General features: G+C 38.2%; 1 protein-coding gene across 6 annotated transcripts in view; it reads left to right on the forward strand.

Moving 5' to 3' along the window:
• Positions 1-26998, forward strand: part of SLTM (SAFB like transcription modulator) — a 68750-nt gene that overhangs the window by 27113 nt on the left and 14639 nt on the right. For 4 of the 6 annotated variants that reach the window (XM_023616590.2, XM_023616584.2, XM_023616602.2 and 1 more), the window contains 13 exons: positions 642-760; positions 2848-2997; positions 3710-3813; positions 3913-4079; positions 4574-4659; positions 4877-5040; positions 7443-7623; positions 8364-8488; positions 9342-9512; positions 10553-10858; positions 10965-11109; positions 12857-13017; positions 15230-16287. In XM_023616590.2, the coding sequence (XP_023472358.2) occupies positions 642-760; positions 2848-2997; positions 3710-3813; positions 3913-4079; positions 4574-4659; positions 4877-5040; positions 7443-7623; positions 8364-8488; positions 9342-9512; positions 10553-10858; positions 10965-11109; positions 12857-13017; positions 15230-15338 (1988 nt within the window). In that variant the 3' untranslated portion in view covers positions 15339-16287. Of the gene's footprint in view, positions 1-641; positions 761-2847; positions 2998-3709; positions 3814-3912; positions 4080-4573; positions 4660-4876; positions 5041-7442; positions 7624-8363; positions 8489-9341; positions 9513-10552; positions 10859-10964; positions 11110-12856; positions 13018-15229; positions 16288-26998 lie in introns of those variants that run through there. The other 2 variants (XM_070235831.1, XM_023616596.2) reach the window with 1 other exon arrangement.

The following is a 26998-nucleotide window of genomic DNA, read 5'->3' on the forward strand; positions in this document are numbered from 1 at the left end:
GAAATGATGCATATAACCATTTGCCTATTCTAAAGGATTTCCAAGTCTCTGGTCTTATTCTTGTAATTGATTTGTTTTAGAAGATTTTTTTTTTTTAATTAAATCCAGAGTTCCCCAGCTGCATGTAATCCCGTTTTCTCTCCCCCTTTCTCTAATAGAGAATGAAGATGAGCTGGTTGGTTAGTCTTTGTTATTAAACATTTAAATTCTTGGAAACAGTTTCTCTCTTGCTTTGACTTTTCCCTCTTGCACTCCTAATTTCTCAGGATCTAAAGCCCACAACAGCTGTAGGTAATTAAGCAGTCTGCCTCCTGGTTGCCTTCTGTTCAGTGCAGTGGGAGAGTATAAAGTATTAACAGCAAAAGTTCAAGACACATAATTGATTTTTTTATCCACTTTGACTTAAAACTCATGCAGTAGGAAGTGTACAAATGTTCAGACTTTTTTCCTTGTTAGTTGTATTGTCTGTTTTTGTGTTTGATTTTAATCATAGAGAATTCATAGGGTTTTGATATAGTAAGGTCATACTATCAAAATTAAGTGAAAGGATTTTATGATTTTGAGAGAATATGGCCCTAATAATTTTGTTAAAAAACAATTCCGATTGAGATACTTAACCATCTGCTGTAAATGTGTTCTAGGAAGTACGAGCAGTACTAGTGGTAGCAGTGGAAGCTCGACCAAAAATATCTGGGTTAGTGGACTTTCTTCTAATACCAAAGCTGCTGACTTGAAGAACCTCTTTGGCAAATATGGAAAGGTACATTCTTTTTACCTTTTTATCCATCTTTCTAGTATCTCCATTTGAAACAGGGATTGTATTCAAGACAGTATTATATAAAATCATCTAATTTCTTGTTTCTCTCAGGGATGTTATAGGCATAATTTTTGAGTTTTGTGGTAATGGTAAGTTTCATAATATAGTCTCCCTTTGAGCCCTGGGGATCTTTGTATTAAAAGCTCATATTCTGAGCCCATTTAAGCCAAGGACTGAGTTTTATTCATCACATTCTTCATGACTCTTCTAGGACCTAGAATTGCTGAGGCTGATCTGGTCATCTGGAAAATATAGTCAGACTAACATTAGACAATGACATAGAGAATCACAGGAAACCAACACTGATGTGGTTCACGTCATGTATAGATTCCAGTACAGTGGTGGAGAAAAATGTAAAACTGATGAAAATATGCTTAATCAGAAGTTGTGATATGTGCTGCAAAGGAAGAGTGCACAGTACCAAGAAAGCAAAAGCAGAGGCTTTGCTGTGGTTGGTTCATAGGAAAAGTTTCTCTGGCGTATGAGGGAAGACCTAACAGAAGAGAATAGTCAATAATTAAATGAATTGAATATTGAGTGAATAGCTGTCGAAATGAATTGTAGCTGATCTGTATCCCTTAGAGCACTCACTAATTCCTCCCTTACATTTTAGTTTTCAGTATTCATTATATATAATCTACTTTAGTGTTTTTTCTTTAGCTCTTTGATAGCAGGGACCTTATCTACTATACTTTGCAAATGGTAGGCTTTCAAATACTTATTAAATTAATGACCAGTATTGGTAAATAGTCATTAATGAGTGTTACAAAAATCTATCTTGTTGATTTTAGGAGTTGTTTTTTCTTCTCATTTAATTAGAGAGTTGCTTGAGTGTTAAGGAGGTTTTTGTAGGTGTCAGATACAGAACACTGAGAACTCTAGTCCTGTAATCAGCTGTGGCATATTTTTTGTTCTATTTTCAATAATTTATTGTTAGAGATATAAAAACAATATTTTAATGTTCGTATTTATTAGGACTAAAGCTGTATAGGGGTACCACTCAGTTGATAATAAGACTTTAGGCTTAAAAATTGAATGGCTAGGGGCTGGCCCGGTGGCATAGTGGTTAAGTTGGTGCATTCTACTTCAGTGGCTCGGGGTTCGCAGGTTCGGATCCTGGCACGGAGCTACACAGTGCTCATCAAGCCATGCTGTGGCAGCGTCTCACATACAAAATACAGGAAGATGGGCACAGATGTTGGCTCAGGAACAATCTTTCTCACGCAAAAAATAAATAAATAAATTGAATGGCTGTTGGGGCAAGTCAGCCTCTCCAGAGTTGAGACAAAAGCTGGTAGTTTATAGCCACCCATACCATAACCTCTTGAATTCCCTGTTGACCTCTTCCTGGCCTTATGTCTGTGTTCCTCTTTGTTCAGCTCTAGATTGTTCTCTCTCACTTTTCTTCTCATGCACCCATCCTTGTCTCTCTTAACTATTCATTTCATAGTTGAAATTGTCACTTTAATATTGGTGTGAATTTTAAAAGTATATAGATAGAAAGCGGTTTCTTTAGGGTGTATTTTTTAGGGTGCTTTTTTACATGCAGCAGATTCTTTCCTCAGTTTTGAAAATTTCTTAGAGTGACCCAGTATAGAAAAGTGTTAATACTCATCTAGAAACTTTCTAAAAACTTATCCTTTTTTCTTCTCTAAGAGATTCAAGGTAGACCTGTGATAGGGAAATTTTGGCCAAAGTCTAAGTGAGAATATTATTTCTTTGCTTTGGTTAGTTGTGCCATTACTTCATTGATGTGACTAATCGTATTTTGGCTATGTATTTGAAAAAACAAAAAGAAAAACTGAAAGTATGTTAAATTGCTTTTTGACACTTTAAATTATTCCTCTAAATATTTACTAAGTCCTTACAGGCAAAGTAGATGGTGATCACAAGACTATGAAACAGAATAGTATATATCCTAAATTTGTGCTTTATCCTGAATAGATCCTTTAATTTGAATAGTCTCAGTTTCACCTATTTAGAAATATAAGTAGTTGTAAAACTTTCTAAAGTATAATTTCATCTCACAGGTTCTGAGTGCGAAGGTGGTTACGAATGCTCGAAGTCCCGGTGCAAAGTGCTATGGCATTGTAACTATGTCCTCAAGCACAGAGGTGTCCAGATGTATTGCACATCTGCATCGCACTGAGCTGCATGGACAGCTGATTTCTGTTGAAAAAGTAAGCTTGCTTAACTGTTTATAAAAGGAATTTCCTTTAGGGCTAGTAATTCTCAATTTAAAGATGTCACACTGGGAGGGAGAAGAATTAAGAATGATTTTTATTTTTATGTATTCATTTTTATTTTTTTACTTCTATGTTTTCCAAATTTTCTATCATCAACGTACTTTTTGTAATCATAAAAATGTAAACTTAGGGGCTGGCCTGGTGGCGCAGCGGTTAAGTGCGCACGTTCTTGCTTTGGCGGCCCGGGATTCGCCAGTTCAGATCCCGGGTGCAGACATGGCACCGCTTGGCAAGCCATGCTGTGGCAGGCGTCCCACATATAAAGTAGGGGAAGATGGGCACGAATGTTAGCTCCGGACCAGTCTTCCTCAGCAAAAAGAGGAGGATTGGCAGCAGATGTTAGCTCAGGGCTAATCTTCCTCAAAAAAAAAACAAAAAAAAGAAAAGTAACCTTAAGGGCTGGCCCGGTGGTCGAGTGGTTAAGTTTGTGCTCAGCTTCGGTGGCCCAGGGTTTCGCCAGTTTGGATTCTGGGCGTGGACCTAGTACTGCTCATCAGGCCACGCTGAGGCAGCGTCCTACATAGCAGAGCCGAAAGCACCTACAACTAGAATATACAACTGTGTATGGGGGTGCTTTGGGGAGAAGAAGGGAAAAAAAATGTAACCTTAAAACTTACAGACTTTTTTCCTGGCTTAAACTTTTCAGGTTAAAGGTGATCCTTCTAAGAAAGAATTGAAGAAAGAAAATGATGAAAAGAGTAGTTCAAGAAGCTCTGGAGACAAAAAAAATATGAGTGATAGAAGTAGCAAGTAAGGATCTATTCTTTTGATAAGCACACAGACTTTTTTTAGTACACTGATGAAGTAGTTCTCATTCTGTTGTTTTCTTGTGCGGGGTGGTATGGTCAGGACACAAGCCTCTGTTAAAAAAGAAGAGAAAAGGTCGTCTGAGAAATCCGAAAAAAAAGAAAGCAAGGATACTAAGAAAATAGAAGGTAAAGATGAGAAGAATGATAATGGATCAAGTGGCCAAACTTCAGAATCGATTAAAAAGAGTGAAGAAAAGAAACGAATAAGTATGCTATGTATCTTTCTTCTCAATCCCTTTCTAATGCATTCTATGACTTAACTTTCACTGTGGAAGGGAAAACTTGAGATCACCATCTAGATAAATATTTAAGCTTCATGCTTAGATGTCACTCATAGAAAAGGAGGTCTAACAGGACTAATCGTCTTCTCCTTTTCTGCTCTTGGGAACAGACGTGCTCTTCCAGCTAAGCCTGTTTACTGTTAAATCTGGGCTGACTTCAAACGGTCATTGACTTATAGCTGTGTAAATGAGCTGGGATCTTTTGGTATCACTGAAAGTATTTATGTTAGTGGATTTGAGTTATTTTTTAAAAACTCTTTGCATTTAGGTTCTCATAGAAAAAGGGTTTTTATTTCGTTTATTCGTTTGTGAATGTCTATGAATTCAGCATTTTTATATTACATTTTCCTTTTTAACTTTTTAAATATTTTGGAAATATTTTTTGGACATTTGTGTATCTAATTTTTTTTTTCCTCTTAGGTTCAAAGAGTCCAGGACATATGGTAATACTAGACCAAACTAAAGGAGATCACTGTAGGCCATCAAGAAGAGGAAGATATGAGAAAGTAAGTCTCTGAGAGGCATGCTGTATACTATGCCACCTATTTCCCAAAGAAGATAATTCGGTATCTCTATAACCATTTTTGCCTACTTCTATGCTAGGAAATCTAAGAAAAAGGGAATGTTGTTACTTATTTAAGCTTTTTAAATGACCAGCTGAACTTGAAAAAGAAAACCCAAAATTATTTTAACTTCTAGTCCTTTTATAATTTTTTTCTATAGATTCATGGAAGAAGCAAGGAAAAAGAGAGAGCCAGCCTAGATAAAAAAAGGGATAAAGACTACAGAAGGAAGGACATCTTGCCTTTTGAAAAGATGAAGGAACAAAGATTGAGAGAACACTTAGTTCGTTTTGAAAGATTGCGACGAGCAGTGGAACTTCGAAGGTAGGAAGAGAGCCTCTTTTCTACCTGTCTTTAACTATCAGTACATCTTTAACACTAGTTATAAATCAGATTCCTGGAAATTGTAGTCCCACAGAAAGCTTTTTGCCACGTTTAAGAAGTGCAGTAAAAGCTAATGATTTAAGTTTGCATAGTATTTTAGTTTACACAGGACCTTTCCATCTAGTATCCTTATCAACAGTTCCCTAAGGTTAGTTATGCCCATTCTATAACTGAAAAAACAGAGGCCCAGAGAGGCTAAATGACTCCTCCAATGCCACATGGCTCATGAGTGGCAGAGTCGGGACTCAGACCCAAGTCTTCTGACTCCAAGTCCGATGCTCTTTCCTCTTCTCCAAAGCTGCCGCCATAAAAAACATGACTTTAAAGGAAAAATTGGTTTTGAGATAAGATAGTCTCAATGTGTAAGCTACAGTGTTCAAATAGTATGTTGACATTTTAGGAAAAATTCGTTGTACTTTGGATTAGAGCCCAAGTGGAGGAAGATTTGCCCTGTGAACCTTACTGTGTTCAAGCTCTGTCCCAAGGCAAGCATTCTCTTTAAAACAGAGAGCAAAACAGACATTTCTGTTCTCAGTGGCAGCGCCTCAGCAGTTCATTATGAGGACCAGTTTGCTTTCGTATGTCAATTTGTGGATGCCACTTAAACTATTCTTGTGAAAATATTTTACAATAGAAATTTGCAAATATTAACCCATCTTGTCGAGAGGGCACATCATGGGATCTCATCTGTTCACTCACAAGAGTGTTAGGAACTACTAGAGATACTTTACCAACTTAAAGAATACTATAATTGCCACATACTTTAATAAAAGGAAATCATCCTTGCATTACTCAGAACCCATTTTCTCTTTTTCTGATGAAGTCCCAATATGCTGAGCTTTCTGTTTAGATGACAAGTTGGGAGGAGAGTGAGAGTGGGAGCTACTGGAGCAGCGATTCTCAAACCTACCAGACCAACACTCCTTTTATATAAAAAAAGTTGCAGTACCCTCTTTACTATTCTGAAGTGAAACTGATGACGTAATACACCTTCCCATACAAATAATTTCCAAAAAATCGATATAATACCTTAACTCTGATATAAAGGAGAAGTAAAAGTAATTTATATTGAAGCATGTATTCCAGATATGAATGTTTAGGCATGACTCTCTGGAAGACCTCATGACGTAGGCAGATGTTTGCACCCCTCTTTAGACTCAATGAGAAGGTGACAGCTACAAACACAGACTGATACTGGTGTGTCGTATTGGTGAGTCAAATACCAGGAGTGGTGTTGACATTATGACGTGATTTCTGAAATGGTGAACAACTCTTGATGAAGTTCTCAAGGAAGTATAATTTTCCCTCTGTTTACATGGGGTTGCATTCCTGGAAATTTTAGTGTATATAAAACCATGCCAAAGCAAACAAACCAAGCAGCATTTATAAAAAATGAGTTAAGTTCTAGGCTCAGGTTTTTTTTTTTTTTAAAGATGATTTTGTTTTGTTTTAATGATAGGCATGTCCATTATGGCGTTTGAAAGGAATTAGGAGCATTGGACAGTTTTTTGTTGTGCAGGACTATCCTGACTATTCCATGTATCATAAGATACCTAGACTCCTTGGTCCCCACTCACTAAGTGCTGGTCACAGCCCCATGGTCATTGTGATCATTAAAAATGCCCCTCAGATTTCCATGGGGGCAGGACTGACCCATTGAGAACCACTGGGTTGCTAGAGGAAGGTACACTGACAGACAAACTGCACTGAGTGCCTTAGAGTGAGGAAGTGACAAAGACACCGATAGAAGCCTAATACAACAACTTAATTGAGCAGACATTTGAACTACCTCCTGACTCAAAAAAGCATGTTACCTGGAGCCATCTATTATGAGCCAGTGAACACTCCAAAAAACCCTTAAGGGCAACCATTTTATTATTATAGCCTTTGGTATAATTCACCTTGATGTGTATGATCCCAAGTCATCAAAATAAAGTATACCTTGTTTAAGGAGATAGAATATATACCTGATATAGAAATTTTTCTATCAAAAACAATAGAAGTTGTAGTTTTGTAAATTCATACATTAGTAGAATATCTCCTTTTTAAAATGTCAGTCAATCAATGGGCTATTATAGTGGGATTTTTATTTAAACAGGAATCATCTAAGAGGCAACTACTCTATAAAATTCAGCTGCTCAGTGGACAGTCAATAAATAAGTGACAGTACTGGAATCTGTTTAAAGTTTTATTTTGAGTTCTTTTTCCAATTATTTTAAAACTACTTAGATTAAATTGAAGTTTAAAATTGCCAACCTCAAGGAAAAATTCAAATTCAAAGCTATTCTCTTTCACACAGTGCTAGCATAATTTAAGTATTTCTAAATACTGATTTTTGTTAGACGAAGAGAGATTGCAGAAAGAGAGCGTCGAGAGCGCGAACGCATTAGAATAATCCGTGAACGGGAAGAACGGGAACGCTTACAGAGAGAGAGAGAGCGCCTAGAAATTGAAAGGCAGAAACTAGAGAGAGAGAGAATGGAACGCGAACGCTTGGAAAGGGAACGCATTCGTATTGAACAGGTGCAGTCAGAAAATCTTTTCATCTTAAATAACTGACCTTTCTCCAACCCTGTGATTTTTGCCCTAAAATTTGCTTTACTTGTTGTAAAGCTATAGAATGAGTTCAGCTAATGCACATTTATTAAGTGTCCCTGAAAGACAACAATGAATTAGGTGCTAGTTAAAAATATGTTTTGTAGTGACTGTGTTCTAGCCAATTGGTAATAATAACTTGAACTCTGCAATATGATGGCAGCCTAATAGTCTGAGCATAGGACTATGAGTCCAGAGTAGTTGTAATCCAGGCTCTGTCACTATCCCAACCTTAGAAAATCATAACTATTTCCTTACATGTTACAGTGGGAATGATTTCCCAAGGCTGGAAGGAAATAATGCCTCTCTTTGCAGAATTGCATCCAGGGTTTTAAGGCACTTGGTCTCTATACATATGAACTCTGTTTCTAATTCCCTTGAGGTGCTTTTGTTTCAGTCAAATGATTACACTAAATCCTACCTCCCCAATTACTTGCCAGCTTGCACCACCCAAGCTCTGTTATTTTTAATGTGGCAGAACAATAGCCATAGCCTAGATTACTGATCACAGAAGTCACATTTGTTTATTTATTTGTCCCAGGTATGTGTTTTGCCTGGTGTTTGCCTATGATGGTTTCTTAATGACAGGATTAAAACAAGGTCGCACATATACTTACCTTATGTTTTCATTTTGCATTGCTTGGTTCTTCCTTCTGTGTTGTCTGAAGGAACGTCGTAAAGAAGCTGAACGTATTGCTCGAGAACGAGAGGAACTGAGACGGCAACAGCAGCAGCTCCGTTATGAACAAGAAAAAAGGAATTCTTTGAAACGCCCACGGGATGTAGATCATAGGTAGTTGCTTGCTTTCTTCTTTAACAGTTACACTTGCTATCTTACTCCCTTTAAGCTAAGACTAACGAGAATTAGAAAGTACAGGCAACCATCACTGGAATAAAAGGTCATGGTCAACAGGGATGGGAATGACTGCAATGCTGGAGTGGACCCAGTGCATTGTCAAGTAGGGAGAGTCTGCTCTTCTTTCCCTTCTTCCTTTCCTAGTGCCAAATGCTTGTCCATTATTATGACTGGAAATACATGGTCATAGTAGGCTTCAATGATGGCTCTTAACTCAGACCCATTTTGAAAATTCTTGTAGGGTAGTGCAGATAGCACAAGAATGGAAGTCATAAACTTGGGGAAACGAGGATAGAGATTCTGTTGTGTGTTTGCGTTCATACTTCTTAATAGATTTCAAAACTATGGTATAGTCTTTTAATTTTCTTAATATAAATTCTGTGAGATTTAGTTGACTGTGTGGAGAAATAGGTGGAATGAATGAATTGTGCTTGAGACTTACTTCTAACCTTTCTAAAGTATAGCTGAAAAGGTTGTATACTGCTGGTTGGAATTTTATTATAAAATGGTATCAAGTATTATATCTTATTTGTCTTTTCCATTTAATAATTTTAAAACATAATTTTTCAACTATTTTCTCTCCTGTGAAATTCCTCTAACACTATATGGCTTTATGTATTTATTACTTCATTCTTTGCTAGCTTGTTCTTGTAACAGAATGTTTTGTGTCTTGAGTTTATTAGCCCTCTGTATCCACAGTTCCTAGCATGTGGTATGTATAACTCCAACTAAGTGTTATTTGATTATTGTCAAACTAATTTATATAAATGAGCAAATATTTCTCTTCAAGGCGAGATGACCCTTACTGGAGTGAGAATAAAAAGTTGTCTCTAGATACAGATGCACGATTCGGCCACGGATCTGACTACTCTCGCCAACAGAATAGATTTAATGACTTTGATCACCGAGAGAGGGGCAGGTTTCCTGAGAGTTCAACAGTACAGTCTTCATCTTTTGAAAGGTAAATAGATTGGTTGAAAATGGTTGTATTTGGTATATGAGCCTTGCTAGTGATAAGTTTGGTTCTCTATTAAAATCTTAATTAAGGTGTACAGGTCAGAACTGAGTGTTCAGAAGTCATATGTTTGGTTTTGGCTTTTGTTAATGGAAATGTGATTCAGTATTCAAAATTAGTTTAATAGGCCACCATAACAAGGTTGAGTAGGTTGGCTTTATCGTCTTAACTTTTAAAACTAAGTGGGAGGGCTATTGGCTTTGGATGTGCCTCACTGTTCAGAGCAGTGAAACATCCTTCGGGTTGGTCGTGACTTGAGTGTTTGATGTAATTCCTCCTGGATGCTAAAAGCCCAATCTTCATGCCAGACATTTAGCTCAATTTAAAAAAATATTATAATCAAGAATTGTAGGGGCTGGCCCCATGGCCGAGTGGTTAAGTTCGCGTGCTCTGCTTCAGCAGCCCAGGGTTTCGCCAGTTCAGATCCTGGGCGTGGACATGGCACCGCTCATCAAGCCATGCTGAAGTGGCATCCCACAGGCCACAACTAGAAGGACCCACAACTAAATATACACAACTATGTACTGGGGGGCTTTGGGGAAAAAAAGGAAAAATAAAATCTTTAAGAAATAGGGCTGGTCCCGTGGTCAAGTGGTTAAGTTCGCATGCTCTGCTTTGGTGGCCCAGGGTTTCCCCGGTTCGGATCCTGGCCGCTGACATGGCACCACTTGTCAGGCCACATTGAGGCAATGTCCCACATGCCACAACTAGCAGGATCCACGGCTAAAATATATTACTACGTACTGGGGGCATTTGGGGAGAAAAAGCAAAAAAAAAAAAAGATTGGCAACAGATGTTAGCTCAGGTGCCAATCTTTTAAAAAAAAAAACTTTAAAAAAAAGAATGGTGGCTTTTTTGGTGGCTTTGCCTTAAGTTAATTTTTAAAGAAGGTGTCATTATTGTAGGTTATGCAAATAAAGTTAAGCGGAATAAGGCCAAGTAAGTACTTCTCAGGACATTTGTTCTTTGTTTTCGATAATCAATAGGCGAGAACGCTTTGTGGGTCAAAGTGAAGGGAAAAAAACACGCCCTACTGCACGAAGAGAAGATCCAGGTTTTGAAAGGTATCCCAAAAATTTTAGTGATTCCAGAAGAAATGAGCCTCCACCACCAAGAAATGAACTTAGAGAAACAGACAGGCGAGGGGAGCGAGATGAAAGGAGAACCGTGATCATCCATGACAGGCCTGATATGACTCACCCTAGACATCCTCGAGAAGCAGGGCCCAACCCATCTAGACCAACCTCCTGGAAAAGTGAAGGAGGCATGTCCACCGACAAACGGGAAACAAGGTATGTGTGTAGTCTCTCATGCCCAGCTCCTAGGAAATAATACATTTGGGTTTAAAAAAAGTTATAATAGAGTTCTGATCGTATATGTTTTGGGGTTTTGTTGAAGAGTTGAAAGGCCAGAACGATCTGGGAGAGAAGTCTCAGGACACAGTGTGAGAGGGGCGCCCCCTGGAAATCGCAGTAATGCTTCAGGCTATGGCAGCAGAGAAGGAGACAGAGGGGTGATCACAGACCGAGGGAGTGGAGCCCAGGTAAGTGCTGGTGAAGGGTTAGTGTCAACTCTTTAGAAATAGAGTTAGAGGACTTATCCTTTTGATGTGGCCTAGATTAGTTAGACTAACTAAGGAGACTAGCTTCTTGTGAAAGATCTGACTGTTTCCCATGTTTTGCTGTGAGTGTTGAACATCAGTAGTCCAAAGAAGTAAGATACTAGGCTTGGAATTCCTACTCCGTTTCTGTTCAACTTCCTGCTGACATCTGAGAACTGTTAGATTTGGTAGATGAGCCTTCCTAATGATCATTTTGGTTTTATTCCCTGTGAAGAAATTGAGGCTTTCAAACTAGCTGGGAAGTCTTTGGCCCCTACTTGGGTTTCCCTTTCCCTTTTTCCTTTTTTTTTTAATACTCTCATTGCTCTTCTACTTTATTAAAGAGCTTAAATGTGTAGAACTGAAATAAAACTTTTATCTCTTTTTTGTTCTTTTATTTTTAAAGGTAGGCAAGTGGAATGTTTTATATTTTTTAATTGCTTTTTACTCTTGTGACACTTTATTGACTTGACTGTTTTGTAAGTTAATGAACCTGGACAGAGGAAATTGTCTTCATCTCTTAGCAATTCAAAGGAACAAAAACCTTTCACCTAATTTGGAAGCATTCTCTTGATGAAATACTGCCATGTGGGTTGATGGTAGCACAGATAGAATATCCTCTTAAGTATTAATCAAAAAAGAATTCTGAATTGGGTGTCTATGTCCATCCTTCCACTTGCATTATACTTGGGTGCTCTGTTTTGTATTTGAATACATATTTAGGTTTTTTAGCAACATTTTTTACTAGAAAATCTTTTAATCCCTTGGCATTCTAGCTAATATCAATGTACATTTTCCATTTCATCCAGAGCATTTATGAAACAGATCGGGCCTGATGGCATTATGAGCTTTAATGTTTCTAATAAATAGAAATGTTCAGTAGATCAGTTCATTGAGCTGTTTACCCTGAACAGAACTTTGAAGACTGGGTGTATAATCCGGATAGTCTGCCTTATTTGGAGTAAAACTTAAGGCAGTTTTATAGACTAGCTACTGCATTCAGATATCCTTTTAGGAAAGGTGTCCTGAGCAGGAGATCCTGTTCCTCCCTTGAAAATTCTGTTTTTCATAATGTAAGTCTATAAGAGGTTCTGCCAGTATTATATCTCTGTGGGGTCCCTTCAGCTTTATTTCCTGTAGGCTGAGTTTCATAACTTCTGACTTTCTTTCCTCAGATCCTTAGTTCTATGGCTTTTGTTTTTTTATGTTCACTACCCTGTTTTTTGTAGTCATGGACGTAAGACCTTGTAAGAGCCACTGCACCAACTAGTACTATGTAAAATGAGGTGACAACTCCTGTTTCCATGTGCTGTTTGCATGCTGATCAAATACCCAACATTAATTTGTCTTAAGGTTTTGACCTCTCGCTATGCCTTCTTACATATATATAGATCCAGACATTATATATAGATCTGGAAATACTCAAGGGTCAAAAAGAACACGGGTGCTAAAAGGTGTAGAAATAGAAGTTACAGTGCTGAATCATTTCCCCATAGCCTATCCTGAAGCCCAAGTAGCTTCTCAGTACAAAATAGATGGACACCGTTTTCATATGCTGTTGTGTTAGTCATCCTTTTATCTTCTCGGACATTTTATTAATTTGCTTCTCACATGAAAAGCACAGCAGCATAAGTAAATTGGCATGAGGCTGAGGGTGTCACGACTTCTCTTTTAATAAACTACGCTTTAGCACTATCCTGAAGAACGACATGTGGTTGAACGGCATGGACGGGACACAAGTGGACCAAGGAAAGAGTGGCATGGTCCACCTTCTCAAGGGCCTGGCTACCATGATGCAAGGAGAATGGGTGATGGACGGACAGGAGCAGGCATGATATCTCAACATGCAAGGTAAGTAGTTAATCAGTTAAGACTCTTTTGCCAGCATGCAACCATACCTTTATCTTTTCCTTAAAGGTCATTATAGTTTCTAGAGATTGATTGCAAATAGTTAACAACTCTAGGTCTGCCCAAACATGTCCCCATATTAACTAAAAATCTCTAGGAGATTATATGCAGGCAGCTGATGTTAATTTATTGGTTTACATTCCTCATTGTAAGTTAACTGATTGGCATTCTGGCATAGATATAAGTATCTCAGAATCCGGAAGATAATGAACGTTAACTTCATGTTGGACCCATCTTCTTGATCACTGCCTATCGTTCCTAAAATTCCTAGAAAGGAAGAAGAAACTGAAAGTATGTTCTGCTTCGTTCCTTTTCAAATAACTCTAGCAAAACTTTTGGATATTTAATCCAAAGCCTGTTCATGCGCTAAGAGACGAGCTTCCTTTCCTCTTCCCACCAACATCCATTGTGGCCCTTCAGCTGGCAAGTCTTTGGCCTCTCCCTTCCTGCTTTCCCATTCCCTGTCTTAGAAGAGATATTGGCTTGGCTTAGTCACCTAAGTTACTACTATTCTATTGGTCTCATCTACCATCAGACTGAAGTGAGTGTTTTTTATACTTGTGCCTGTACAGCCTCATCACTCATTCTGCCTTTGGTTTTTAAATGTCACCAATGCCTTTTTTCTTGATAAATACAGATTCCTTTATTTTCTTAGTTCTCAGGCTTCTTGGTGGTTAAGCACTGTATCCCACTGTTGCTTTTCCTTTTTTTGAAACACTTATTTTCTTTTCTTTCTTTTTTTTTAAAGATTGGCTCCTGGGCTAACATCTGTTGCCCATCGTTTTTTTTTTTTTTCCTTCTTCTTCTTCTCCCCAAAGCCCCCAAGTACATAGTTGTGTATTCCAGTTGGAGGTCCTTCTAGTTGTGCTATGTGGGACGTCACCCCAGTGTGACTTGGCGAGTGGTGCCATGTCTGCACCCAGGATCCGAACCAGTGAAACCCTGGGCCACTGAAGCGGAGGGCGCAAACCCAACCACACAGCCATGGGGCTGGCCCCAGAAACAGTCCTGTTTTCTAATGCACCATAATTTTCTTTCTACCTTTTTGATTTCCTTTGCTGGCTCCTTCAAATGGTTGAACTTTAGACATTACCCTTTGTTTTAGCTCTATATTGTGATCTCCATGTAAATGCCTTGCTGTCTCCATAAATTCAAGGTCACAGGCAAACTCATTCCTCTCCTGCTTCAAACCTTCATGTCCCATTTGTTGCCTCCAGCTTCTTTTAATTTGCCAGTGCCACTAGACATCTCATTCACCCAGACAGGGAAAGCATGGGCCTCATCTTTTTCTTTCTTCATTCCTACTATAAATTTCTAAGTGTGGTTCAGTTTTTTAGAAAAATATTTATAATAGATATTCTGCCTTCTTCCTCATTTCAGCTTCTATCTGATCTTCCCAGATTAGTCTTTTTCCTGCTCCGTTATTCACACTTTCTCTAAACTAAACTTTTGGAATTGTTCTGTTATACCATTGACCTTCTCCAAAACCACAAGCAGCTTCTCTAGGTCACAGATATAATCCAGATTCCTCAGCCTGGCATTCACACCTTTCCGTAATCTGATTTTATTCTACTTGAACCACTCCACTTCCGTAATCTGATTTTATTCTACTTGAACCACTCCACTATGGGTTTTTATCTCCCAAATTTGTTATAGCATTTTTTGGTGGGTCTTTTCTCTGTGTCACTCATTAGTGCCTACTATGTTGCATTATACATATAAAAATTCCAGAAATGTTTCTTGAATGGTGTCCTCTAGCTCAGAGGTTCAAGTTCTTAGTTGATGCTGATGCTGCTGATCTGGGGACCACACTTTGAGAGCCACTGCTCCAGTCTATTCATGTGTGTACCATTAAATGGCTTACTAAGAGACAGGGGCTTTGAAACAAGACTGCCTAAGTTCAATTCCTCGCTCCACCATTTATTAGCCCTGTGATCTTCGGCAAGTTACTTGATCTCCAGATCTCAATTTTCTCATCAGTAGAGTGGGCTTAGTAATAGTGCTATCTCACAGGACTGTTGAAAAGAGTAAATTATCTAGTGTGGGTAATGTGCAAAGAACAGTGCCTGATGAATGATAAGCACTTTGTAGGTATTAGCTAGAATTATTTGTTCTTTTGATCTCTGACATTTTTTTTCTTTTAAACCTTTTTCAGTAATGCATCCCCAATTAATAGAATTGTACAAATCAGTGGCAATTCCATGCCAAGAGGAAGTGGCTCCGGATTTAAGCCATTTAAGGGTGGACCTCCACGACGATTCTGAAAATTAGCTCTCTGCCATGGTTTCAAGATAATTTATTGAAATCTCCTGTAAACTTTACTTGACTACTTATGAAGAGGACCTCTGACTTGCTTGAGAGTTCTGTCAGACTTTTCCTTTTTTCTCTTTTTTTAAAATTTAACATGATTGCTTTTCTCAATTTTGGAGAAGATGTTTAAATAGTTCTGTTTTAACTTTTAATAGTTTTGTGTATCATTCAACTTTTTTTCTTGCAGCACTGAGACACATTTGAAAAGATTGGAATCAAGACCATTTTAACGCAGTGTGAATATGCATAGTTTGCAGCCGTGTGGTAGTAGTTTAATTTGCAGCATTAGCTCTGTGGTGTCAGGCTCTAGAGTTACTTCTTGTCACCAAGCCTTTTCAGCCTCCATTTTGAAGGCTGTCTAAGCTTAAAAAGTCTGCTGTCTAATTTTTAGAGAATAAGATTGTTCCTTGCATTTCTGAGTATTATGTAACCTATTTTTGCAGAAGGTACTGTTACATTAAGTGCATCTGTGTATCCTGGTTTAAAAAAATGTACTCTTTTTTGAAATAAACCTTCATATTCTGTATAGTTGCTAAAGCGTTGAGAACCTTTTTAATTGTAAAATGAGAACCGATTTTCAGTTTAGTGTAGCAGCACACTTGTTCAGGTTTGCATGGTATGAAACCAAATAGATTAATGAAACCTTGGCCATGAGGTTTGTATCACTGAGGTTCTTAGACTGAGTTGTGCAGGTAAGTGCACTTTTAGGTAATCTGCACTGTTTGATGGATAAATTCCATCTCTGGGAATTGTGTGGGTATTAATGTTTCCATGTTCCCAACTATGTTGAGAAGTGGAAAAAACCCAGGTTCTAGATTGGTGAATCAGTTGGGTTTTGTAAATACTTGTATGTGTGGGAAGGCATTGTTGTCTCTTTGTGAAAATAAAAATCCACACCTGGAAGTGTATGTGTCTTTGTTTCCAGCGTTTTAGGTGGTAGTCCTCCAGCCCTTTCTGAAGGTAAACCCAAAGTACTGACTAGGGTTAGAGCTATAAAGGCAGCCTTTTGGTCTTTGTTCTTGGGAAAGAAGTCTGACTTTGACAGTTCACCTCAGTAGCTGGACAGCACAATCCGTTGAAGTGTTGGAGACTTAACCACTAAACTTAGAGCTTGCCCCCACACCCCTCTTTTTAAGGCATCTTTTCTAGGAAAGCCCTTCAAGGTAAATAGTGAATACCACCTCTTAAAGCCTCCCATATTCCTTCATATAGACTAGTGGTGAATAATCCAAACGGTCCAATTCTTGGTAAATGCAGCGGTCTCTGTGCTCAAACAAAGTGAAAGGTGCGAGTAAGGGCTTGCCCTGTGGCCACCTTTCGATGTGAGAATGAGTCTTTATAGAAGTTCTTGTAAATGTCCCTAGTGGATCTGGTCGTGCCGATGAGATGGCTCAGACTTCTGAGGGCTGTGGGCAGCCATAGTACCCTGGTCTTTGGTTCTTTGGGGAACTGGCACTTTTTGTGTTGCTCTGGATTTCGTAGTCTTTTCTGCCCTTCCCAGCCCTAAAACTGTGGGAACAGTTGGTATGTGTGTGGGGGTCTACTTAATTTCCTGGTTCCCCCTACACTTTGTAGAATGGCACAATAGAAGCCTTAGTGTATATCAGGGTGAACGCACTTCAGCTCCGCCACTCTGTGACTCTGGGTCATTACTTTGCTTCCAGTCTGTCTTCATTTGTGGAGTGGATCTGTACTTAGCACAAGGGATTACACAGTTGCTAACTTTTGCTGAGCAGTTGCTGTGCTGGGCAATGTGCTAGGCATTTTAAGTGCATTTGCTTGCCTAATACTCAGAGGAATCCAAGTCGTAGCTAACAAGTCCTCTCCTACCCATTTTTCAGATGGGGATCTGAGACGGCATCTGCTCTGTAAAAATTAGATCTTTGACTTGTTCTAATCTTTTTTACACTTAACCTAAAGGGTACAGCAGTCCATAGACAGTGTAGGTAATTATTTTATCCTCAGGTTGCCATGGTGTAGTTTTTTCAAGTTGAGAAAATCTGATAAAACTGCCTTCTGAAGTTTTGGCATTGAGTTTAGGAGTAGCCCTCAAGGTTCAAGGGCACAAGTCCGTAGAGCTCTGGTTGGCTAAGTGGTCAATAGTGAAAACCAAATTTAGAGATTTTATAAAGGAAGCTGGGTTCCTCAAAACCAAGAGAAAGGAGGAAAATGTGCTCTTCTCCATATGCTTGATGAGCAGTCCAATGTTTCATCATAATGTCGAAGGTTTCAGTGATCTAGGAGCAATAGGTAGTTTACGGTGGTTCAAGAAAGAGCCAGTATTAACAAGCTTGGGCAAGACACTCAAGTCAGAAGCTACACATGCCAAAAATAATTGTAAAAGAAAAACTTGAAGAATTATACAGGAACAAAATTCTAAGCCCTTAAATACATGAAGTAAGGAAAAATTTAGAAACCCTTCTGCCTATATTTGTATCCCTTGCTAGGTTGTCACCTAACTCAGGTCCTCCATACTTAAGCCAGTTCCAGCAATTAAATGCATACTGAATCCTTACTGAAAAAATGTTAAATTACTTTGCATTTTTTGTAAAGACCCTCATCCAAACCAACTCTTTCCCGAAAGATAAATCTTTTCCAGTACCTCCAATAAATGCTTCGTTAGTGTTCCTCTCAAGCACCCTTGATTTAATATGTTCAGTTACCCCTCACTAACTAATCCTCACAGATGTTTAGTCACTGCCTTCAAGTGAATAAAGTCACTGCCATACATAACATTCTCTTTCCTACATCACTTAAAATGCATCAGGCAACAAATGCTGCTCTTTTTTTTTCTTTTTTTTAAGGAAGATTAGCCCTGATCTAATATCTGCCACCAATCCTCCTCTTTTTGCGAGGAAGATTGACCCTGAGCTAACATCTGTGCCCATCTTCTTCTGGTTTATATGTGGGACGCCTGCCACAGCATGGCTTGATAAGCGGTGCGTGGGTCTGTGCCTGGGATCTGAACCAACAAACCCCAGGCTGCCAAAGTGGAGCACATGAACTTAACCAGTACACCACCGGTCTGGCCCCTAAACTGCTTATTTTTACCTGAAACATTGTTTTTCTGAAATCCTTAAGTGCATCGTGCAAGATAAGCTGCTTTCCTTTCTCTCTCTCTATACTCAGCCATTCCAACCAAACTTAAGGGTCAGGTTTCATACACTTAATTCTCACCTGTGTATTCTGTGCCAATCACCTTGACCTCACATCTCCCCCACCACACATCGTATGTTTTTCTCTGCTCTGCTTTAAACTCTCTGATATCTCCTTTGGAATACATCCTGTCTTTTGAGTGGCCTCCTTCTCTCACCTTATTTCCTACTGCTCTCCTTGCTCACTTTGTTTCAGTCACCTTGGCCTCTTCCTGAGTTTTGAATACAGTATCCTATCTCCAGCCTTGTGTCCTTGATGATTCCTTCATCTGGAATGCTCTTCTCCCAGATATCCACACATCTCCCTTCGGGTCTTTGCTAAAATGTTGTTTTCTCTGTGATGCCTTCCCTGATATTTAAATCTGCTGCACCCTTAGCCCATCCTTGTCTTGCCCCCTCCCTTCCGGTCTGACATAGTTTATCTGTCTCTTCCTACTCAGATGTTAGTGCCAGGAGGGCAGCAATTTTTGTCTTTTTTTCCCTCACTGCTGTATTCCCAGCACCTGGCATGTAGTAGCCACTCAATAAATATTTGTTGAATAAATAACCATGCGCAGGATTCAGAATTTTTATAGTATGCGCTTAGAGGCAGCCAACTGGTTGGAATGGAGGATCTAGGCTTTGTCTTAAAATTGCAGAGGTGTAACACACTATTCTAAGGTTGAAATACTTATGGGTAACTTTGAGAGTTTCTGGTGAAAATTAAGGTAGGGGCTTGAGGAGGGCCAAAAGTCTCTCCTAAGCCACCCCTTGGTGCAGCCACAGTAAGAAATGGGGCTGTTTAGGGACAGGCTGCCCAAACCACCAGACCTAAGCTGGTTGCTCACGCTCCCTGAGAGGGGACACCTACCTGAGGCAAGAGCATTAGCTGTGAAGTCATCATTGCTCCAGCTCTGTGCTCACGTCGTATATTTTGCCTCCCACTTGGATTTGCCAACAGGGTTAGGCAACAAGAGTATGAGATCTGCTCAATAGTTAAATTTTAATCAGCTTTTTAGAGACTGACTAAGCACATCAAAAGCTCAAGCAGTACCCAGTCAGTTGGATAGAGACAGTTTTCTTAATGTTTCTAGTGATAGTCATCAGCACATGTTAATTCAGTAATTCACTCATCATACTCTGCCAAGCATTTGGGAGGCAGAGTGGAGGGGAAACAGGTCAGATACCATGACAAGTAAGATATGGTACATCCCTCAAGTATATGATAATATAATCATAAGAATAAAAATTCTGATTCCGTAAGATAAGAAAGAGCCCTTCTAAAATATCCTAATTTTCCTAAAATCATCATATACCTATTAGCTTATTTCTTGACTTTCTCTCTATTCCCCAATTGATCTGCCATCCTCGGTCCCTGTTGTTCCTAGCTCTCTGGCCTCAGGGGAAGCAGCCTGACTGGGTCGGTTTCCCCTTGTCTGTGTTTCCTCACCACCACTGAACTGCTCTGATAATCCACATTGGGCAAGATTGTATCACAGGGAAGGCCCTCACTTCTGGGACAACTTGGAGCGAGTCCAGCCTAGAGACCATAGGCTTAGGAATACGCAGGAATTAGAGGTTCAAGGGCCAGTTGTGCCACTTACTAGCTGTGTGCAATTATGGGCAATTTATCTGTAGGTCCAGGATGCTATGATCGACTTGGCTTACCTGACTGCTGCTGTAAAGGTTTCATGGGAAAATACGTGTGGAACACTGAACAAATCTACTCATTATTTCTCTTGTTCTAGCAAAGCCATGTTATGCTCTCTGTAAGACAAAAGAGAAAAACTTCCGTTGTAAAGGTTGCTAGTTAAATAGAGAACTGAAGTGGTACAGCTGCCGATTGGACAAAATCTGAGGTTGAACCGGGTGAGATAAGGCAGTAGTTCTCAAGCCTGGGTTCTACCTGCAGACAGCCATGAGTGGGGCCTAGGCATGTTTTCCCGCAAAAGTTCCCCCAAAGGATTCATGTGTGCTGCCAAGGTTGAGAATCAATTGCGATAGAACTCAGAGTAGATAAGACCAAAAGCTCTTTGAAGAGCAATTGGCCTTTTTATGGGTAGTAGAGTTTTCCTCATCACTGCTCCAACACGTGTCATTTTAGTTTAAGAAACTCCATCTTTTGCCTGCCAGTGGGCTGAGATGCTCTGAGTAATATAATTTTCTAGTTAACTGATGATTAATAACTTTATATAGTTGAACCACTCGGGGTCAGGGAAGGGGAACTTCTGCATCAGCTTTAGGAGCTTTTGTGCAGAACTTCCAGAGCCATCCTGGTTGAGCTGTGAAATGTAATCTTATGTATTATTTAGATACCAGTACTATGTTGTCATTCCATTGACTAGAGAGTCACGATTGAAAAGGGTTTAAAAGGGCTGTATCCAGATCCCAAGATTAAGAGACTAGATTGAGAGGTAGAAGCTGTGGAGTCCAGTTCTGGTCCTACTAGTTGAAGCATATAATTAACCTTTATGGACCCCAATTTCTTTATCCATAGATTTATGACCTTTATGATTCCTACTGTCTAACTTCTATTATAAAAATAAGTTTAAATATAGGCAACTCTGACCATTCTAACCAATTACAGGAAATTAAGGGGAAGAAAAACCTTGTCACACAGTAAGTAACTGATATTTCAAGCTTACTACTGTGTTAATGTTAAATGTGTTATAAGCATGATTGTCATCACGGAAGTTATTTATCAAGCGTTTACTGTGTGCTAGGCATGGTACTAGGTAATTTACATGCATTAATTCATTTAATTCCCATAGCAAACTTATGATTTAGGTGTAGGCACTGTTGTTACTCCTGTTTTATGTGTGTGGAAACCAAGGAACAGCTTGCCCAAGATTGTAAAGATAGCAAGTGGTGGGACCAAGATTCAAACACAGGCACATACTTGTAAGAACATCGCTTCAAGTCATTGTTGGCAGATATGACCAGTGACATATGTAATATATTTGACACCACAAATATTTTCTTCACACCACAAATAATTTCTTAACACCCCCTCCTCTATATGACAAAGTTATTTTCCATAATAAGCATTTCCCTTATTCTTTAGTTTTAAAATAACAATTAAGAATTTTCAGTTTAAAAGGTATTACAGTTTAGTAAAATATTTTTTGATTCAACTAAAATTTGCACTTACCAAGGAAAAATGTTACACTTTCTCGTTCTCACTCTGTTAGCTATTTTTAGAATTTAAACATAAAAATTGCAAGTGGACATGTAGAATTACAGAAATGAAGTAACTCAAGTTATGGTTTTCAACATATAGGTCTTGCACATATTTTGTTAAATTTATATCTGAGTAGTATTTTGTGTGACGCTATTATGAATGGAATTTTTAAAATTTCAATCGTTCATTGCTAATATATAGAAATACAATTTAATTTTTTTGAAGTAAAATTTACAAATAGTATCACACACATTTTCAGTGTACAGTTTAATGAGTTTTGACAAATGTATACACCCAAGTAACCCCTGCCATGATCAAGGTGTGGAATATTACCATTGCTAAAAGTTTTCCTTGTGCCCTTTCCTCATCGTCACTATCCACATCTTCAGCACAACCACTTATTTGCTTTCTGTCACTACAGATTTTATGTTTCTTACAGTTTCATATAAACAGAATTATACAGTAATGTCTTTTGTATCTGCCTCCTTTTGTTCAGCATAATGTTTTTGCAATTCATCCATGTTGCTTAGTATATCAGTAGTTCCTTCTTTTTGTTGCTGTGTAGTATTCCACTGCCTGGATATACCACTATTTTTTAAGCATTCATCTATTGAAAATTTGAGTTGTTGACAGTTTTTGGCTGTTATGAATAAAACTGCTATGAATATTTGTGTACAAGTCTATGTGTGTACATGTGTTTTCATTTCTCTTGAGTAAATATCTAGGAGTGGGAATTGCTGGAATATATGTATATTATTATATGTTATTATCTACATTATATATATAATATGTATATATAGTAAGTGTATGTTTAATTTTACAGGAAGCTGCCAGAGAGCTTTCTAAAGTGGTTGTACCATTTTGCATCAGCAATGTAAAGGGTCCAAATTGCTCCACAGACTTACTAACACTTAGTATTGTCAGTCTTTTTAATTTTAGCCATTTTAGTGGAGGTAGAGAACTATCTCACTGTGGTTTTAGTTTACATTTCCCTGCTGACTAATGATGTTGAGTGTGTAATGTGCTTATTGACTACTGATATATCTGTTTGTGAAATATCTGTTCAGACTTTATCCCGTGTTTAATTGTGCTTTTTTGTCTTGAGTTGTAAGACCTCTTTATGTTTTATGGATATCAGGCCTTTATCAGATACACATTGGGCCTTTTCATTTTTTTAGTGGTATCTTTTGAAGAATAGTTTTTAGTTTTGATGAACTTCAGTTTATCTATTTTTACTTTCAAGATTCACAGGTATTTTTTGTCCTATCTAAGAAATTTTTCCCTACTCCAAGATCACATAGGTTTTTCTCCTATGTTTTCTTCTAGAACTTTTATAGTTTTAGCTTTTACATTTAGATAAAATCAATTTCAAGTTGATTTATATGTAGCACAAGTTAAGAGTTGAGGTACTTCTTTTTTCTATATGGATATCTAGTTTTTCCAGTATAATTTGTTGAAAAGACTATTTTTTCCCCACAAATTACCTTAGCACTTTTGTAAAAATAAAAATCAATTTACTCTATATATGTGAATCTTCTTCTAGCCTTTATTCTCTTCCATTGATCTGTGTGTTTATACTTTCACCAAACTTTCACACTGCTTTGACTACTGTAGCTTCATACTGTCTTCAAATCAAGTCAAACAACTCCTTTAATGTTGTTATTTATGTTTTTCAAAATTATTTGGCTGATGTCACTCCTTTACATTTAATTACATTAAAATTAGCTTACCAATGTCTACCAGAAAAAGGCCTGCTGGGATTTCGAATGAAATTGTTTTGAATATATAGATAAATTTGGAGAGAACTGACATATTAACAAACAATCTATAAATAGTGTATCCTTTCATTTAGTAGGTATTCTTTAATATTTCTCAGCAATGTGTTAGAATTTTTATTGTTTAGGTCTTACACATTTTTTTAAAATTTATCCTTAAGTATTTAATATTTTTGATGCTATTGTCAGTGGTATTTAAATTGTTTGATTTTTGTATATCGACCCTTGGATCTTGTGACCTTGCTAAATTTACTTATTCTGCCAGCTGTGTTGTAGGTGCCTCAGGGTTTTCCACGTACACCATCTTGTCTCCTGGAAACGAAAGCAGCATTATATCTTCCTTACCAATCTAAATGCCTTTTTTCCCCCTTGCCTTATTGCAGTGGCTAGAATCTCCAATAGAATGTTGAATAGGGGTAGTGAGGGCAGACGTTCTTGCATAGTTCCCTATTCTGGGGGAAAAGCATTGAGTCTTTAACCGTTAAGTGTGATGTCAGCTGTGAGTTTTTCATTTATACCCTTTATGAGGTTGATAGGAAGTTACCTTCTATTTCTAATATGCTAAGAGTTTTCATTACAGTTGGATATTGAATTCTGTCGAATACTTTTTCTGTGTCTATTGAAATGATCATATGGGTTTTCCCCTTCATTCTGTTAATACGGTGAATTACATTGACTGATATTAAAATGTTAAATCAACCTTGCACACCAAGGAAAATTCATACTTGGTTATGGTAAAATTTGTATAATTAATATTTTATTATTGTAATAATATTGTCATTTTTGATATATTTAATTATATATATTGCTGAATTTGATTTGCTAAAATTTTGTTAAGCATTTTTTTCAAAACTGCTTTGTTGAGATATAATTCATATACCAGACAGTTCACCACTTAAAGTGTACAACTCAGTGATTTTAGTACATTCATGGATATGTGCCAGAACCTGATTGGCGCAATTAAACCCCCAACTGAGGGTGGCCAAATCTAAAAACTCCCAACAGCCCAAGGTTTTGCCCAGATGGGTGAGGAGAGTGTTTCCGCAGCCAATAGGTTTTAAATCGTATGGCCTGATATAGGTGCATGTTGTTAATAGGCTGTCAAGTTGTCAATCAAAATATCTGTGGCCAACGTTGTTGGAGCTCCAGCATTAAACTGTAGGCAGGCCCTCGAATTTAGCCAGTTATTATGGGCCTTTTGTTCTATGTGTTGGTTTGATTGTTGGCAGGCAAGCTGCCAGGGCCTTTGGGCTGCAGAGCTTGCATTAGCCACACTCGATGGCATGTGAGCCTCAACATTTGCCATGTTTGGTTGAAATAATGACTTATGTAGAGGATTTGGGCCTATGAATTACAAACCAATGAAAGTACCCAGACCAGTAGTAACAAGAGCGATGGTAACATGACTAATAGCCAGTGGAATGGTGTGCAGCTGCACTTGACAGGCTTTTGTTGCTTGATGTTGATTTTCCTCCAGCATGGATTATTATCAAGGAGGGGCTGTCTGGTTTCATCATTATGGGATATGGTATTGATTTTATTATCATCTGTGAATGTACTTTTCATTTACTAAGTGGAATTTTCCATCCCTTCTCTTGGTAGTCCACACTCTCTGTGGGAATGGCCCTGGACAACTAATTTTTTTTTTTTTAATTGAGTTAATGATAGGTTACAATCTTGTGAAATTTCAGTTGTACATTAATGTTTGTCAGTCGTGTTGTAGGTGCACCACTTCACCCTTTGTGCCCACCACCCACCCCACCTTTCCCCTGGTATCCACTAAACTGTTCTTAGTCCATAATTTTAAATTCCTCATATGAGTGGAGTCATACAGAGATTATCCTTCTCTCGCTGGCTTATTTCACTTAACATAATTCCCTCAAGGTCCATCCATGTTATTGCAAATGGAATGATTTTGTTGTTTTACAGCTGAGTAGTATTCCATTGTATATATGTACCACATCTTCTTTATCCATTCGTCTGTTGCTGGGCACTTAGGTTGCTTCCATGTCTTTGCTATTGTAAATAATGCTGCAGTAAACATTGGGGTGCGTAGGACTTTTGGGATTGCTGACTTCAAGCTCTTTGGATAAATACCCAGTAGTGGGATGGCTGGATCGTATGGTAGTTCTATTTTTAATTTTTTGAGGAATCTCCATACTGTTTTCCATAGTGGCTGCACCAGTTTGCATTCCCACCAGCAGTGTATGAGGGTTCCTTTTTCTCCGCAACCTCTCCAACATTTGTTGCTATTAGTTTTAGATATTTTTGTCATTCTAACGGGTGTAAGGTGATATCTTAGTGTAGTTTTGATTTGCATTTCCCTGATGATCAGCGATGATGAGCATCTTTTCATGTGCTTATTGGCCATCAGTATATCTTCTTTGGAGAAATGTCTGTTCATGTCTCCAGCCCATTTTTTGATTGGGTTGTTTGATGTTTTGTTGTTGAGTTGCGAGAGTTCTTTATATATTATGGATATTAAGCCTTTGTCAGATATGTGACTTGCAAATATTTTTTCCCAGTTAGTGGGTTGTTTTTTTGTTTCAATCCTGTTTTCATTTGCCTTGAAGAAGCTCTTTAGTCTGAGGAAGTCCCATTTGTTTATTCTTTCTATTGTTTCCCTTCTCTGAGAAGGCATGGTGTCCAAAAAGATCCTTTTAATACTGATGTCAAAGAGTGTACTGCCTACGTTTTCTTCCAGAAGCCTTATGGTTTCAGGTCTCACCTTTAGGTCTTTGATCCATTTTGAGTTTATTTTGGTGAATGGTGAAAAAGAATGGTCAATTTTCATTCTTTTACATGTGGCTTTCCAGTTTTCCCAGCACCATTTGTTGAAAAGACTTTCTTTTCTCCATTGTAGGCCCTCAGCTCCTTTGTCAAAGATAAGCTGTCCATAGATGTGTGGTTTTATTTCTGGGCTTTCAATTCTGTTCCATTGATCTGTGCACCTGTTTTTGTACCAGTACCATGCTGTTTTGATTACTGTAGCTTTGTAGTATGTTTTGAAGTCAGGGATTGTGATGCCTCCCGTTTTGTTCTTTTTTCTCAGGATTGCTTTAGAAATTCGGGGTCTTTTGTTGCCCCATATGAATTTTAGGATTCTTTGTTCTAATTCTGTAAAGAATGTCATTGGGATTCTGATTGGGATGGCGTTGAATCTGTAGATTGCTTTAGGTAGAATCGACATTTTAACTATGTTTATTCTTCCAGTCCATGTACATGGAATGTCTTTCCATCTCCTTATGTCGTCATCCAATTCTCTCAGAAAGGCCTTGTAATTTTCATTATATAGGTCCTTCACTTCCTTAGTTAAATTTACCCCAAGGTATTTTATTCTTCTTGTTGCGATTGTGATTAGTATTGTATTCTTGAGTTCTTTTTCTGTTGGTTCATTACTGGAGTATAGAAATGCTACTGATTTATGCAAATTGATTTTATACCCTGCAACTTTGCTGTAGTTGTTGATTACTTCTAACAGTTTTCCAATGGATTCTTTGGGGTTTTCTATATATAAGATCATG

Source organism: Equus caballus, chromosome 1 (assembly GCF_041296265.1).
Source record: "Equus caballus isolate H_3958 breed thoroughbred chromosome 1, TB-T2T, whole genome shotgun sequence".
Lineage (NCBI taxonomy): Eukaryota > Metazoa > Chordata > Mammalia > Perissodactyla > Equidae > Equus > Equus caballus.